The following is an 18,048-nucleotide window of genomic DNA, read 5'->3' on the forward strand; positions in this document are numbered from 1 at the left end:
ATGCTACTAAATACATTCCTAATACTTAACCTTGAAAGTTGTAGGCTAGAGCATTTACAAAACTGAAATCTCACATCTTTTGTCCAGTGATTCCTCCCTTATTTGATTTTGCAGAACTTTTTCATTTCATTTGCCACATTCTAATTTGCATATGAGGTATCTGTATACATATCTGACAATGGACAAGTCACCTAACATCCTTAAGCCAAGGAGAAGGAAGAGGATGAGAAAGGAAGATGAAGAAGGAGGAGGAAGGAAGAAGAAGAAGAAGGTAAAGGAAGGAGGAGGGAAAGAAGGAGAAGCAGCTAATAATACCTAGGATACCTATCTCAATGAGTAAAGACCAAATAAGATAATGAATGTTAAAGCTCTTTGCAAGGCTTAAATCAGCTATTCTTTTTCATCATCATTTCATTAGATTGTAAGATCCTAGTAGGCAGGGCCCTTGTTTATCTTTATATCTCTCTCACCCCCAGCACAATGCATTGCACATAGCAGATGCCTAATCTATGTTTTGTTTTTTTAATGAATAAATTTAAAATGATAAAGCATCTCAAAATGTAGCCCCAGAGCACTAATCTATTTATAAGTTTTTATTAAATGTCAAGGCAGCTAGGTGGCAGAGTGGATACAAGTGATGGGGCTGGAATCAGGAAGGCTCACCTTCCTGAGTTCAAATCCAGCCTCATACACTTAGAAGATGTGCAACCCTGGGCAAGTCACTTAACTCTTTGTCTCAGTTTCCTCATCTGTAAAATGAGATGGAGAAGGAAATGGCAAACCACTCCAGTATTTTTGCCAAGAAAAGGAGTCACACAGAAGGTTGGACACAACTGAAACAACTGAACAAATGCTAGTGTAATCATTATAATTACCTGAAATTATTAAAAATTTGAATATATGACAATGTGAAAATAAATACTCTCTCTCTTGTGAAATAGATGGGGAAGTAGAATACTGTCATCCTCAACCAAAGCAAAAGGTACACAAAAGCAGAAATGACAAACAGCCCCCATAAACAGTTTTGCCCCAAAGGAGAATCAAAGCAGCAGTAAAGAATGTCAGGAGAACTTTGGACAGCAAACTTCCTCTTCCTCCCAAGAACACAGATTTCTGCCACAGGGAAGGATGAATGAACCAGACTGTTGGAGACCTACAGGGCTTGCTGTAGGTGTATTGGGTTTTTGTTTTTCCCACGTTAAGGCTAATTTAAACCCTCAAAGTTTCTTTTATGGCAATGATCTATCTGATAGGGGATTTGAGAAATCCTCTTTGTTGAATAAACTCTCATATGAATTAAGTACTTAATATATAAGAAAAAATAATGCCCTTTTGACAGTTTAGTGAAAAATCCTGATCAGCAAAAATATTCTTGGGCCTGACTCTTAAGGAGATATTTAACAATATGCAATTGTGTAACATTCTGGTGTCTTTGTGAAGATAAATTTTAGAAATGCATGAAAATAATCTAAGTGCCTATTTAAGTGAGCAATTAATTCACATTATTAAAAAAGTGTCCAAAAATATTAGAAGAATTAAGCCAAACAAACTATCTCATGGTTTTCCTCCCCCTAAGTCCTTCCTCTGAGCTTTGGCCCACACATTTGGGGAAAAAAAAACAAAAAACTTGCCCCTTACCACCTACTGATGCCATGCAACGTTCCACCCTGCCTTTAAATTTCAATTCAAAACTCATCTTTTCCACAAAGTATTCCCAACAAAGCAACAACTGATCCTACTATTAACATGCTTAACAGTTTCCCACCCCTACCCCCCCCAAAAAATATGGAGGTCTCTTAATGCCTATTGATATATTCTTTGTGTGCTTGAATACTCTCTCCCATTTTATCAGATAATTTTCCATGATAAATGGGGTGGGGGGAGCTAAGTAAAGCTGGGGAGGTTGCACAAATTGCATTAAATGTTGATGCTGATAGAGTGAAAGGAGGGGGCTCTGGCGATTGATGCAGCTGCAGTCTAGTGGCAGGGCCTCTGTAGGCTTGGAAAGATTAAGAAAAAAACAATGTTTAACCTCCCTCCCCCTTCAACTTTCAGGAAGACTTGCTGCTGACAGCCATGGCAGTCATTATAGCCAACCAACCAAGAGGAAATTCTTTAGAGGAAAAAAGAATACATCATATTTACTTTTCAAAAACTCAAGTGGCAGGCAAGGGGGAGGATGTGCCAGCGAACAGAGCATGTGTTTATTCACTGGCCGAATGAGGTCTCCCCACAAGAAGCAACCCAAAGAAAAAATATATTCTCAATGCTCACTAAAAACTGATGAGGCAAAAATAATGACCTACAACTTGTGCATTTAAATTACTTGAAAAAAAATGGAAAGAGGTAAGGGGGGTGGAGGTGGGAGTAAAATAAAGATACAGTATTTGGAAAAATAACTTTGAACCTCATGTTAATATACGATAGTCTGCTAATCCAAACAATTGATCAGTCAACCATTGATAACTTTTAACCAAAGAATAAATGCTTCCAAATAATTTGGTTATCTACAAAGTGTTTCTACATAGTAGCTGCACTGAATTAGCTATTTCATCTTACATAAACTATCAGCCATTTTGTATTTTGGGGGGAGGAACCATTTTGGGGGGGGAGGGGGGTAATTGGAACTCCTGGTGATGAAACTTCCTCTACCAATAGAGATCTGCAACTGTCTGCAATTTATAGTCCTAGAGCTGCCAGGGGGCACTGAGAATTTAAGTTACTTTCCCAGGATCACAAAACTAAGATATATCAGAAATGGAATTTGAACCTAGATCCTCCTAGTTCCAAAGGTGGTTATCTACTCAAGGTGCCAGGCCAACCAGCCTCTTATAAATAAATACAACATAGTAAATAGGCATACATATACAACAGTTAAAAACTCACACAAATATTCTTCACACATTTTAACTGAAAGCAAATAATTACAAAGCCAAGGCAGGCTCATAAAACAAATCATAGGAGTAAAACTATATCTAGATCACACAAAAATCTCAGCAACTAAGACAGGAACAGAATTTAGATTCTACTTAGCCACTTTTCAAGCTTGTCTGCTATGGATGAATGAGTGAGTGAACAAGGGGACAGACAACACATAGAGCAGGTTTTAGCTTCAAGTCTTATACAATAGCCCGTGGTCCTTAAGTTGCAGAGATAAAAGCAGATGATAATACATGTTTTTTAATATTATTTTAACTGATCTTCTTTAATATTATTTTAACTGATAAAAAATCTAATTCTGATGTTGGATTATTTGACAGCGTAAAAGATTTAGGAGTCAAGAACTTTCTTTTCTAGACTTCTATAACCACAGAAGCAGTAGGCAGGTCACATCTTTACAGGGGTTACTTCCTAGAATGTTGGCTGAACTGGTAGTCTGGAGAACCCTGCTGTTCGGAGAATTCTTGTCCTCAAGGCCCTGAGTTGTCTCCATTATTGTCTAAGGAAAGGTGGTGTTGATAGTAGTAGTGGTTCAATACATTTGGAAGATATAATGGAAATCAAATTTTATACCCCCAAGTATATCTGTCTCTTCCTCAGAATGGATGCCTTACTGTTTCAACAAGATTGCCTTGACCACCCTGTGGGGATGGTGGGGATGGCTGGCCCCTTCTCCACATGGGTTTATCCCTTGAATGGTGGCTATGGGGACTGAGTGGAAAGCAGAGCCAGTGGTCTGAAAGGCACTGCTCTTCCATAGACTCTGGCTTATCTGCCATCAGTAGCAGTAAGTCAACAGTAGTTAATTAATTATTCCTGATATCAAGATTGGGGGGAAGAATAATTAACAGCTGGTGTGGGTGATAGAACAAAACTTTAATCCACTAAGGTGAAAATACCAAGTAGTATGAATTTTCTCATGCCCATAGAATTATCTCTGTATAAACATATTAGTTTCATGGATTTCCATTTGTTTCACATGTTTAGGTTTTAAACTTCTCAAGAGCAGGGAACACATTTCCTATTTCACTGCAGCCAGAATAGGAATATATAAGACATGCAGAGTTGAGGGGCACAGAAAATATATATATAATATGCATCTACTACCTTAATTATTCTTTATATTAAAATTGGGGGGGAGGGGTAGAAACAATTTTACATTCTGATCACAGGCACAAGATTGTGTAGTTAAGGTTCTAAATACAGCATCAGTGAGGCAGTTTGCATAATAATGTTACTGAATAAATTACTTGACAGTCTGATAGTGTTTACTATATCAAAGAATCTGCTCACTAAAGAAATTCTTTTGTGACAGATGCCAATATCATAGAAATCACCAACCTAATTGCCAATCTTGCTGCAGTCGCATGACAGGGGCAGCACAGATCATTCGTGGAGAAGCTTCCTAAGGTCTAACATGGAAGGATTAAATATTAAAGCAAAATACCTAATAGGGTGATGTGACAAACATTTCTTGTTTGTTTGGGATTTTTTGGTGAGGCAAATGGGGTTAAGTGACTTGCCCAGAGTCACACAGCTAGTGAGTGCTATGTGTCTGAGGCTAGATTTGAACTCAGTTCCTCCTGACTCGAAGGCTGGTACTCTATCCACTGCGCCAACTACCTGCCCCGCAAACATTTCTTAAGTATAAGATTTCAGTTTCCCTAGAGAGCTCTCCCATATAGCTATTGTCCACAACTGTTCATGTGTTTTAAACAGGCAAAAATGTTTTTGAGGTTTTGACTTACATACAGTATAGGCAACCTGATTACCTAGAAATACACAGCAGTCTGAAGTACCAAATACAAACTTTGAAAACTCTTAATTACTGTATAATACATACCATACTAGGCATTTATAGACAGATCTCTGCTGGGTGTCAAAGCAGAGACAACTAAATTCTATGCCCTAAGGCATACCTCTTGAGTTGATTTAATGGCAAGACTCTCTTATGGGTTTCCAGAAACTACGCCTATACCCAAGGGTATCCTGGAGCTAGCTCTGTCTCTGGGGAAATGATATGAAGATGGTTTAATTTTTGTTGTTGCTGTTGATTATTAGTACTCAAAAAAGTGATGGGGCAAAACGCTAACAGATAAATTTTTTTTTAAGTCGGAGAGCTGGTTGTTAAGCATTTACCAGCACACCCCTCCTGCACTTGGGCTTTGTCACTTTAATTTTCAGCACTGCCAAATCACAAAACTTCCCAAAGGAGAAAAAAGCACCAAGGGCAGCATCCAGGTCATGAACCTCAAAAGGCAAACATTAGCACTCGTACCACAGCTTGATAAGAGACATGTAAGGAATGGGAATAACATACATGTCAAAATATTAACTCCAAAGTTAAAAAAAAAAAATTTAAAAAAACTCAGACAAGACAGTCTTAACTTTTTTAACTTTTTTTTTACATAATGGCATAGTAAAGTCTACTAAAATTTCTTCATTCAACCATCCAATTAAATATTCATTCCATTCTAATTCTATAGATAAAATAAACATATTATAATAAATAAATATCAGTAAATATGAATAGATATTTAATAAGTGCTTACTATGTGCTAGGCACTAGAATTTCAAAGACAAAATCAGTCTGATCTTTCAAGGAGCTTACATTCTACCAAAGGACTACATTTATACAGCTACATAAAATCAAGGTAATTTAAGTAGGGAAAAGATCATTAGCAATTAGAAGAAAAAAAATCAAGGAAGGCTCCAAAGAGGAGTTAACACTGGAGCTGAGCCTTGAAGGAAGCAAGCATTCCTTGCTTCCTGGATGAAAACAATGAATTCTGGTTACAGGAAATCTGCCTGTGTATAAGAAGGGAAATGGAATATCCAGTTCAAAGAACATCTTTGGCAGCATAAAGTAAATGAAGGTGAATAAAGCTAGTAAAGGAGGATGGAGCCATACTGTGGGTGGCCTCAAGTGACAGGTTGATGTGGTTTATATTTTATCTTATGGACGATAGGGAGCCAAGGGAGATTTTTTTGAGAAGGGAAGAAACAGGGTCAAAATTATGCCTTAGGAAAATAATGTTGGCAGTCAGAAGGAAGATAGATAGGAGAGGAGTGAGATTAGAATCAGAATGTACTCAGAACAGCATGTTGAAGAGATGATGAAGGTCTGCATTGGAGTGATGGAATATAAGCAAAGAGGAGGGTCTTGAAGGAAGTTATGAGGGCAGAATGTTAACAACTTAGCAACTGATTGGAAAAGGAGGTTGTGATACCAGGGAAGACGGGAGGTTAGGTTACAAACTGTGATAAGAAGGATGATGAGTGGCCTTGAAAAAAAAATAGGAAGTTCAGAGAAAGTGCCAATTTAGGAAGAAAGACAATGAGTTCTACTTGAAATATGCTGAGTTTGAGATTCTGATGGGACATCCAGATGGAGATGCCCACAGGTAGTAATACTGGTAATGTGGCATTAAATTTCAGGAATATGATTTGGACTAGACATATAAGAAAGCATGTGAGGACTGATGAAATCACCAAGGTCAAGAGTACAGAGGGGAAAAAAAATGAGGGCACAGGACAGAACCTTTAGGGACACCACTGACTTAGACGGTGGAGACACATAATGAACCAACAAAGGAAACACCAAAAGAGCAGACAGGTAGAAGGACCAGCATTGAGTAGTGTATTGGAGGGTGAGGCTATCCACAATGTCAAAAACTGAAAAGAAGACTAGGAGAATGAGGACTGAGAAAAAGCAGTTGAATTTAGAAGAGAACAGATGATTAGTACTATAGATAAGTGGTGGGTGGGGTTGATAGCATGATTATAAGGTGTAACTTGAAGGAATGTGTTAACTTACATATAATTAGATTTTGTGTAGAAAACTTAATTTATTCTTGAGCATGCTTGAACCATTTTTTTTCTTTATGGTACAGCCTCTCAATGTATGTGTTGTCACTATAATGACCAGAGTTGACTCACATGTTTTTAGTTTTCAATAAATATTTATATCACCTAAGTACTCGTCAAATACCCAATCAGAACTGTTGTTATTTGTCCGTCATTCTGAGGAGGACCAAAGACATCAGGATTCACTACAAGTGAATTGGATTTAAGTGAAGAAGGGTTGTGCGAAGTCACCAGCCTCACTCACTCCTCCAGAGTCATCTAGGTCCAGTGGCAAGATGGACTGGAGACTGGAAACAGCCCAGGATACACTACTTCTTCATACAAAAGTATGAGTTGGGTTCTTGAGAATGGTTTAATTGACAGGATTAGCACACTTTTGAAAGGGACAAGGCCAAGCAAGTATCCCATTAGCCCAGGCCACAATGTCTTCAAATCTGTCAATATCTATTCTCAAAGTTTACAATAGTAAGAACTAACAAACAAGCAAGAGAACTCCCTTCTTCTGCTTTCTGGGATTTAAAGTATTTTATGCTCCATTGCACCAATGCCTCTGTCCTCTGTGATGCTGGGAAGCTAAGAAAAGGTACAAAACTTTCTTTAAAGTTGTTGTTCAGTCGTTTCCCACTATTTGTGACCCCATTTGGGGTTTTCTAGGCAAAGATACTAGAGTGATTTGCCATTTCATTCTCCAGATTATTTTACAGATGAGGTAATTGAGGCAAACAGGGTGAACTGACTTACCAAACCAATGTCTGAGGCCATATTTGAACTCAGGAAAATGAGTTTCCTGACTTTAGGTCAATTAGTCACTAGAAAAAAAAACAGCTGAAAAAAGAAAAAAAGGCAGAGTGGTGCAATACAATATTTGAACTCAGATGATCAGACAGAGTTTAAATACCAACTCTACTGGTGACTTACTAGCCCTAAGCAAGTTGTTAAACCTGTTCTTCTTTTAAATTCCTCATTTATAAAATATGGGGATTATACTAGATGGCTTCTAAAATCCCTTCCAGCTCTAGACCTATGATTTTCTATCTCTCAAGAACTATTATTTCATCGTGGCAGTGGGGCAAAGAAGACAGAAAGGGAGACGAGCTCTCAGGCAAAGGTGACTGCATCTTTGAAAGCTGGGAGGACTCTCAAACTCTCCAAGTAACTGTAGCAGCGGCCCTCCATCTCAGCACAGCTCCACTCCACGGGGACAAAAATCATGTGTTCTTCATTAATAACTCCCACCTAACTAAGGATGCTCTAGAAAGAATTCCAACAGTTCTGAGGAGCAGGGGAGTTCTGAGCTCTGTAAACCAAGTTGATCCTAGAAAGGGTCCTCAATGACTAATTACATCCAATTATAGGTTAATTATGTGCCTCTTTAAAAAAAAAAGCTGAAGATACTAAGGAGATTCCCATTTCAGCAATTATCTTTTGATGCATAACATTATGTCAAAGTCAGATGAGCGCAGAATCTCACATTTACTACTTATATGACTTTGGGAACATAAGATCTTTGGCCTAGCCTCACCTATGAAATTAGGAGGTTGGATAGATAAACTCCAAAATCCCTTGTAACTCTAAATATATGATTGTATCTTCTAGGACTACTAAACAACATATGATGTGGTGTTCTAGGCCTATTTAGGAAGCTAGGTGTCTCAGTGGGTAGGGTAGCAGGCCTAGACTCAGGAAGACCTGAGTTCAAATCTGGCCTCAGAAAGTTAATAGCTGTGTAACCCTAGGCAAGTCACTTAACTCTGTTTGCCTCAGTTTTCTCAACTGTAAAATGGAGATAACAGCACCTACCTCAAAAGCTTGCTGTAAGGATCAAATAATAAGACAATATTTGTAAAGTACAGTACCTGGCATATGATGTGCATCACATAAACACTTAGTCCCTTTCACTTCCCTTATCTGACAAAATAAATATAAATAAATCACCTGAGAACAAATAATTTCTGAATCACTCTAAGATGTTGCTATAACCACTACCCCCAAACTGTCATAAATCCTTACAATAAGCCACTATACCAAAGGACTGGCAAAGTGTCAATATGGTTCCTCTCTGTAAGAATGAGTACTAGCAAAAAAAAAAAAGATAATTACAGATAGGTTAAGTATAACTTTAATAATGCAGCATCTATATAAAGGGAAAATTGTGACAGATTTTTTTTCTCTACAAGAAATTACTCTTAATTTATGAGACACATAAGAGAAAAGCAGTGTTTAATATATTTAAACATTTAAAAACTCAAATCAAAGTGGATTTATAAATATTGTGCCACTATAGGATTTGGAAGATAGGAAATGAGGGTAAGGATAGGAAAATGTTTCTCTGGGTAGAGAAATGTAAAGAATGAAGACCCTGGGGATCAATGTTTGGACCATTACTACAATTTTTTAAATATAGATAGAAGAGGAAATGCACAGTTAAACCCCAAGTTTGTGGTAGACTCAAACCTCTTTCAGGTATGAAAATATCAAAAACTGATACACTGCAGGAAAAGTTCACCCATTGATGCAGCTAGAACAGGATACGCTTCTGGGACAGAATTCCAATTTCTTGGCTTGGTATTTAAGACCCCACACACTTTGGGTCCAAAAAACCTTTTGAGTTTTATTTTACACAACTTCCCCTTCACATGTTCTGTTTTTGCCAAAATAGACTAGATATTCCTTGAATACAACATGCTATCTGTTCTTTCACACAAAACGCACTCCCGCCTCATCTCTGCTGTTGAAGGCTGCAGGGGTAGTTACCTTCTCTGTGAAGCCTTCTCTAACCATCCACTCCATTCTCACTCCTCTCCCCGAACCCAACTGTTTTCTCGCTCCTTAAGCTTTTCTAGAACAATCTGCCAGGAACATTCCTTTGTGCCAATCATGCCCTACCTGGTATTATACTTATCAGTGTTTGCTTAGAGCACGATTTGTTATTTTACCAGTATCCGAGTCAAATGAAAGACACTTAAGAAATGTTTATTGCATTTGACATGACAAGGGGTTGGGTGACAGAAAAAGAGGTTCAAAGCACTGAAAGATATTTATCTTCAGTCTGGAAGTTAGGCTAAGGAGAGCCTATGACAATGCCATAAAACCAAGAAGAATTAGCATGAGGGCACATTTTGTTCATGAAATCCTACAAGTTTTGGGAGCCAGACTTGTGATTTCATTAATGAATTCCATAGATCAGCTACTCATCTGTTACTTTCAGGCTTAGAGGGTAGAGCAGGGCACTGAGAGTTTAAGGAAATTAAGCCATGTGTTCACACAGCTACCAGATTAGAGTCTGGATTTGAACTCGGATGTTCCTAAAGCCAAAGCTCACCCTCTGAGCCACAGTTCTCCTAGGAAACTAAAAATAAACAATATCCTTTGAAGCCTGAAAAAGACTTTTAGGATCAAAACAAGGAAGTGCTCTGCTACATTACACGGAGGTGCTAGGTGATTTATTACCAAAAAAGGCTAAAATATAAACAGGTTCAAGAAACCATTGCCGAATTAATGGATGGCAGACCCACAGTGTGGCTTAAGAGGGAAAGACTGAAATTCAAGCGGCTTTTCTTCTCCTCACTGCCAAATCCAATCAGTTGCCACTTCCCATCAATTCTATCTCCATAATAGCTTTCATGTTTGTTTCCTTCCTTCTACAGTCACTGTCACTCTTCCTCCCTTCTCCAGTACTTCCAAATAAGCTGGCTGTCGTTAGGCTTTTCCCTCTCCATACCATCCTTCATAACAACCTAAATAGTCTTCCTATTAAACTACTTTGATCAAGGTTTTCAATTTAAGAAATCTTTTCCCCTTTACCATATCATAAAATATAAACTCCTTATCCCAGCATTCAATGAACCCCATGACATGTCTCCAACTTACCTCTTCAATCTTAAATCACTGGCACTTACTAGGTGTTAAGATATTTTCTGAGCAGCTAAGTGGCACAATGTATACTTACTAGCTCTGTGACCCTGGTCAAGTCACTTAACCCTGTTTGCCTCAGTTTTCTATTCTGTAAAATGAGCTGGAGAAAGAAATGGCAAACCACTCCAACATCTTTATGAAGAAAATCCCAAACGGGTTCATAAAGAGTCAGACATGCCTGAAATCACTTAAAAACAACAAAACATGTTTTAAGCTTCTTTATCATGAGTGTTTATTCTTTTAATGAGGAGCAGGGTGACAGCCACTTTCCCATTTCAGACCTTCATCAACTCTCATCCCTACTATACCAATAGTCTTGCAATTGGTCACCTTGCTTTTAGATTCTCTTTCCAATCTATCTTCCACGTACCTGCCGAAACAATCTTCCTAAGGTACATGCTTCTCCATATTATTCCCTTCACTAAAAACCTTCAGTTGTTCCCCATTGCCTGTGATTCTTATTTGTCTTTCTAACTTCATTTCATATTACATCCCTACAAGAATTCTATTCCAGCACAACTGAACTACTAGCTGTTTACACAAATCATCTCCTATGATATAAGGAATGTACTCCCTTCTCCCCTGTACTTTTCAGAATCTTAGTCTTCCTTCCAAGCTCAGCTCAGGCACCACCTACTCTGTGAAACCTATACTGATGCCCCAGTTGCTGAGTATTCTATCCCTCCTCAGTTTTCCTGGTATCACATTCTAGTGGGGTAGAATGTAAGCTCCCTGAAGGCGGGTTTTTGATGGTGGTGGTGGTAGTGGTGGGGTGTGTGTGTGTGTGTGTGTGTGTGTGTGTAGTTGTATCCCTACAAATGTTTGTTGAATAGTTAAGTGAGCAGGAGCCTAAGGTTTAAGCTCAAGCTGGCATAACCCTTGAAAATATAGGACTATTTTCATACAACAATAAGTCATCAGCATAGAGCAAAGGCCTCATGGACCTATAAAACTCTGAGCAGCAGGAAACAAATTAAAATAAAACTAAGAAATGTTTAACAAAATGAATAAAAATACAACCTAATATAGATAATGTTAATTTGTGGTTTTCTAAGTCAATCTACAGCAGGCAGGGATCCATTTCTTATTGGAGTTTGACAGTCCTGGTCTGGAGCTTTTCTAGAACACTGTGGAAGAATCATGTCAGTTTGGTTTGTTTTTGTTTTGTTTTGTTTTTTTATTTTAATTTTGGTTAGAGTTAAGGGTCAAATAATTAGACAGTACATAAGTACAGATAGTACATTTAGGCAATCAGGACTATGCTTATTATGTCACAGATTCAGCTGCTGCCCTCAAGGACCTGACACTGGTTCCTGGAGAAGGTAAAAATTGTCTCTTTGACCGTTTCTCATGTACCAGGTGAAAATTTTGCCAATTAATTATTAGAACTTGAAGTCCAGGGAATTTGGCCAAAGCTGAGTTGGGGATTCCCATGAAAAGGATTCCTACTTTTGAAACCTACATAAACTAAGATGGGATTTTCCAAATCATCTAATTCTTCCTTTTGTAAATGAAGAAGCTTAAGTTACTTGTCTGGGAGCTTATAGGTAATAAATAGTGGAGTCAATGACAGAGCTCTGTGCAATTTTTAGAAACACTAGTCTATTGCCTGAAGAGTACAAACCATCCCACATGCCATGTGCTCGGGCAGTGACAGACTGAAAGCCCCATTGTGGGTTCCAAGGCTCAAGAGATGGGTCCAGAATAATTTCTATGGGTTAAATTTTGGAGAGGATCCTTCTTGCCATTTTTAAATTTCAGCCTGTCACAGTCTCTCCTAGATTCCCATTCCCTTTCCCCCCATTTTACTAACTTACAAACCTACTGGTTCTAAAAATATGACATAATATAAATCTATACCATTTTCTTTTCCTAATATTCTTGGATGACTTTTGTTTTTTTTAAATGTTTGCTATTTTCCAAAGTTTCTTTTATTACTATTCTTCATCTTTTTTACAGTGTTCCTGGGGAGAGCCAATGGTTTTCAAATGAAGTTTGAGACTAGGAACCTCATCCCATCGTTCCAACAAAGGGGTCGAAGCAGGGACAGAGGAGTGAAATCCAAAGGGTGACCAATTCCTTCCCCAGCTCCAACAAACTCCAAAAGAACAGCAGTAGCACTCAAAAACAAACAAAATAAGTAAGCTAATAAAATCCTCAGATAAAGAATGGGTGAGAGTCATCCTTCTGGCTAAAATAATTATCCACTCACAGATGTATTTATTTTAAGCACCAGCAGTTACCTCTCAATGTTATCCTACCAAAAGTAAAACAGTATCGAGGAAAAACAAATATAAGAACTCTCCCAGCTGTTTCATTTAGTCAGGTTTTTCTTCTATCCTTTCCCAGCTGATCATTTACAGGAAAATACTCATAGCTACCTTTTTTGCAAACCCCACAAAATCCAAAGATTAGGCAGCAAAAACTACAAATGCCCTAACATAGAAGAAAAAAAATGTGCTGGTCCAAACAGGATAGCCTCCTTTCTAAATAAAACCATGAGTGATGATTTCTAAGACAGGAGAATTCCCTGAAATATTTGCCACCCTTTTGACATTTCTGCTATGACACTTCCCCTTTCATTGACAAAAGGATTTAATATTATGAAAAACTTTGCATTTTCCATTTGAAAAGAATGCCATATTTTCTCCTAGAAAATTCAGCCTCAAGAGTTGAGACGGTTCAACCCATCACAAGAAAAGTACGGTAGCATTTTTAAAAGTTTCCTAGACAACCATTAGTTCACAATATAGTTAGCAATAAGTCCAGTTAAACATCTAACAAGGTGCAACATTTTCAATGTTCCGAAACTCCTACCTGACTTTATTAAAGAGCCCATAAAGTGATTTTGAAGCCGGATTATGGGTTTGCAAATTTAGCCGCTGCTCACCCTCTGCAGAATTATTCTCCTTTGCATCTTTCTTTGGACACAGTTTATACCTATGTCCCCAAACAGGGATGCGGGAAGAAAAGGAGGGGGGGAAAAAAGCTAGGAAAACTTAGTTTGGGACAAGAAATTTAACCATCTTTTGCTAAAAGAGCTGAACACCTGATGACTAGAGGCAATTGTCAGTTTGGCTTGAAGTGACAACACAAAGGGGGAGGGGGAGGGGGAGTATTGGTCTATACAGTATGTCTTTGTATGGATAACTCTTGCTCTCGAGAGTAGACAGAGAGACAGAGAGAGAGAGAGACAGCGCAAAACCAAAAAACCAACACTTGTCACTGTAAGTAAGAAAAGGGCTATTTTTTTTAGTGTTCTATCCTCACTAGACCTATTAGACCAAAATATCAACAACCAAAGAAAAACTGAGAGAATTTCCAGTCCTGTCTACCGATATCTCCTTCTTTCATTCATCCGCACCAGTGGTCTACGCCAGACTTTGGAGTGTGACAGAAGAGAGGGCGAGAGGAGGACCCAGGGAGCGCTTGCACTAAACCTTTGCCCTGGGATGCTGTGCTCACGACTTGGGTGGGTGATCAAGCACATACACGTTGCCCACTATACACAGCCTATTATTATTATTATTATTATTATAAAATCTCACAAGCACGGAAGAGGAACACGCCCTTCTGGAGAAATAACACATCTCTACTTTTTTTAGCTTCCAAACATCAGTGTCATCCCAGAAACCTGACTCTCACAAACCCCTCCTACGTCCTGCGTCCCCCGTAGTACGCGCGCCAGAACGCATCCTGGCAGCGAATCGCACAACCAGCTGAGCCTCCCAACTCAAAACTCCTGTGGGGGGCGGGGAGGAAGGGAGGAGGGAATGGGTGAAGTGCTGCTACTAGTGAAGACAGTGAGCCCCCGGGAACTTCCCTCACTTGGTCCCTGCCCACGGCACGTGCGGCTACTGGGTCTGAAAGGCAGCCCGGAGGGAAGCGCCGCCGTGTGCTCAAACTGGGACCAGCAGCGAGGAGCTATTAGGGGCTCCAGGGAGCTTAAGGGACTGGCGGCGCTCGAAAGTGTAAATGGGACCCAGAAGGAGGGAAGAGAGGGCTTCCTACAATTGCGATAAAAACTGGTCCCCGAGGAGATCTGAGGAACAACATGAGGGATTCTCCCCCTCTCCCTTTGTGTGGGTATGTCTTAATGCGAAGAAGGTAATGCACTGGGAACACATCTCCTAAATGCTCCTGGGGCAGACGAAATCTCCACGACTGCAGTAGTGAAGAAATGTCTCGGTATAGGCAGCAATTTATTTTTTTCTGCATTCCATTTCTATCCAAACCAGCCACGATCGCGGGTCCCCAGCTCCAGCATCCCGCACCAAAGCTACGACTACAAGCTTATTTAAACAAAAGTTTCCCCTGAAAATTCTTAAACTAGAGATCTAAGGTGCTGGCATTTAAAATCTTTTACAACCGTGGTGCTTCATCACTTGGAGGAGGGTGAGGGTTGCCAGGGGAAAAGATAAAGGAGAGTTAATCATATTCCTAACTATAGGTCTCGAATCCGGAGCTGTCTAGGGTAAACAAAAACTACAAGGTATGAGTGGAGAGGGAGTAGGATGCAGTCCTAGGAAGTTGGAAAAAATACCTGAACCTGTACATTAAGTCCCCAAATCCACTCTGCTTCAGAACGTCTGGCAGGGAAGGGGAGGGAAAGAAACAGGTGAGTTTCCCCTCTCAAAAATAAGCAATAAATAGGACACTAAACCCAGGCGGAGAGCTACTTGAGCATAAGAGACAGCGGCAAGTCACTTACCAGCTTTGCATGGATCTTTATAATCTAGCGTCTCGGTTTTATCCTCTTCGTGAAAAGCGTAAGTGTAATCATAATCGAAGCCAGAGGAGACCCTTATCTCCCCAACGAAGATCAATGCCGAGGCCAGCAGCCATAAGACCAACCTCTGGGATAGCATTTCCATCCCCATCCTCTTCACGGGGAGGAAAAAAAAGAGAAGGACTTGGGAGATCAGCCACCTACTGTCCACGTTGATTGAAAGGGGCAGGGAGGACAGTTTCTCTTCTCCACCTAGATCCTCCTCGGCAAGACTGTGGCTGCTAGGTGTCTGGAGACATTCCGAAACGAAAACACAAGGGAGAGGAGAAGAGATTTCTGTGTGCGCCCCCACCCCCTTTTGGAAAGGAAAAGTTGGAAAGGAGCTCGTGTGTGGGTGGCCAGGCAGGTAGGGAGGGAGGTGGACGGGAAGGTGCGAGAAGAACTGGCTTGGGGAACAGGAGGGGAAGCGGTCCTAGTCCAACTGGGGTCTTCGCTGCGCCCCACGATTGCTGCCTGTCAAAATGTCTCCAGGCCGGGTTAACTCGCAGTCAAACTTCTCGAGGCTGCTTCTCCTCCTACGGCCTCTCCCAGAGGAAAGAGATGCCCCCCGGGGCTTGGTGTGGCTCTGACTCCAACTCGTAGCTCCTTCTGCCCAGGCTCCGAAGCTGAGCCCTTCTACCACAAGCCGCCGCCGCCCCCTGCTCCTGCTGCTACTTCTGCTCCTGGAAGATGAATCCGGTATGCACATCAGCACATCTGAACTGAAAGGGGAGACAAAAAGAGAGGGGAAAGTAATTTCTACGCCAAGCAAACCTTAAAGTCCTGCAGAGAAAAGAGAAGCAACTCTGCGGAGAAATGGGCGGGGGGAAGTAGGGGGCTGTCTTTTCCTTAAGCTATTTTCCCCTCTTCCTAACTTAAAAAAAAAAATCTTAAAAGCATCTAACCCAATCACTAGCATCCTGCTTACTTATTCATACAATCAGGGTCAGGATACGAGCTCCAGCCTCCGATCTGGCTCTTTTGATAGATTTAGGCAAACAGATCCACACACTCCCACAGTGACATTTATCTCCATTTATATTTTAGTGGCGATTAAAGATGACTGTGAAGTCTGTGCTCACCAGTGCAAAGATTAGGTATGTAACAGTTTATAGTGCCAAGGACCTGAGGGGCGTAGGAAGAGAAGCGAAATAACTTAGCTGCAAATCGCACGCTCCCCTCCCCCCAAATAAACAGGCAATGTGTTTCTTTTCCTACGCTGCTGGTTAATGTTAGCGCCCGGGGGGGGGGGGGGGGGGAGAGGAGAATGTTCCAGCCTCAGCGGTTTATTTAAGGAATGAGAGAGAGAGAGAGATCTTCCAACTTTTTGCTAAAAAATTACGAACCTCAAAACTGAAAGTAAAAAAAGAAAAATTCAAAATCATACTCCACATTGCAGCGGCGGGAGGAAACATCAAGATCTTGCTGTTGGTTTTCCTCATTTCTCACGTGGTGAAAGAAAAGGCATTTGTGGGTTTGCCTTAGAAGTAAAGTTTCTCTAATATTGGCAGATCCCGCTCGGGATTATTTCGAAGCAGGGAGGAGATGAGAGCCTGAATGTGCAGGAGAGAGGTGAGCGAATTAAACCGGGCGGCCAGGATCAGCGTGGTAAGAGCCACACACAAGTCAGCCGATCCTCTTAAAGAAAAACATACGTTGGGGGAAGTTGAGGAGGGAGGAGGGGATAGCCAAGGAAGTCTCAAAACCCCCGTTGTGAGCAATTCTGAAATTGTGCTCACATCTGCAAGTAGTTTTAAAAGAAGGTGAGACTTTTCCTCCTCCTCCTCCAAGTTTCCAGGGGCCTGGGGATTGGGAGGAGAGAAGTGATTGGGCGTCTGCAAGTTTCTAACCTCTTTTAAGTGTCAGCTGCAACCTAGACTTTTGAAAAGCCTTCTTATATCTTCATTTGAAACTTCAGTCTTCAAAGACTTCTCTGCCACTGCTCACTTCCTTAATACCATCTACATACTGGGATTCACAATTAGACAAGAAAAAGCCTGACAGGAAAAGGAAAAAAAAACTAAAAAGTAAATATAACTTCAGTTACACAGCATTCTGAGATTCACAAAGACCCTGTGAGGTAGGTAGTGCAGATATCACCCCCCCACACACACTTTATACATGATAAAACTGAGGCTTGGAGAGGTGAAATGATTGAGAAAAAGAACTAGTGTTATCAGGTAGGATTCAACTTCAGGTCTTCTGAGTTCAACGCTTAAGGAAAAAACAAAAAACCTAAAAATTTTCTGGAATAGCAGTCAACCAAAGGTATACTCAAAACTGCTTTGGAGATTTTGACATTTCTTTTGAATTGTTTAAAATAATTTTTGCATTTTTAAAAAAATTCCTCCTCCCCCCCACTCCGAACTTAACTCCTTTATATGATAAGAGCTTAATAAATGCCTGTTGACTGATAACCATTTGCAACTAAAAGTGAAGGGAGAAAATATTCTGGTTGTGTGGAGGGTCCTCGATCCTCACCCCTGCCACTGGGCAGATATTATTGTTACAAAGAAATGGTACTTTAGTCCCTTTTATGTACTGAAGTAATTGATGGG

The 18,048-nt window shown here is 40.2% G+C and overlaps 1 protein-coding gene across 2 annotated transcripts in view; it reads right to left on the bottom strand.

Moving 5' to 3' along the window:
- TLL1 (tolloid like 1) overlaps positions 1-17,210 on the bottom strand; it is a 327,523-nt gene extending 310,313 nt beyond the window's left edge. The window contains exons 1-2 of one of the 2 annotated variants that reach the window (XM_020976340.2): positions 16,837-17,210; positions 15,434-16,212 (exon numbers count right to left, since the gene is read on the bottom strand). In XM_020976340.2, the coding sequence (XP_020831999.1) occupies positions 15,434-15,602 (169 nt within the window). In that variant the 5' untranslated portion in view covers positions 15,603-16,212; positions 16,837-17,210. Of the gene's footprint in view, positions 1-15,433; positions 16,213-16,418; positions 16,653-16,836 lie in introns of those variants that run through there. The other variant, XM_020976342.2, reaches the window with a different exon arrangement.
- Positions 17,211-18,048: the final 838 nt, after the last annotated feature.

The sequence above is a fragment of the Phascolarctos cinereus genome, unplaced genomic scaffold (assembly GCF_003287225.1).
Source record: "Phascolarctos cinereus isolate Bilbo 61053 unplaced genomic scaffold, phaCin_HiC Scaffold_9;HRSCAF=440, whole genome shotgun sequence".
Taxonomy (NCBI): domain Eukaryota; kingdom Metazoa; phylum Chordata; class Mammalia; order Diprotodontia; family Phascolarctidae; genus Phascolarctos; species Phascolarctos cinereus.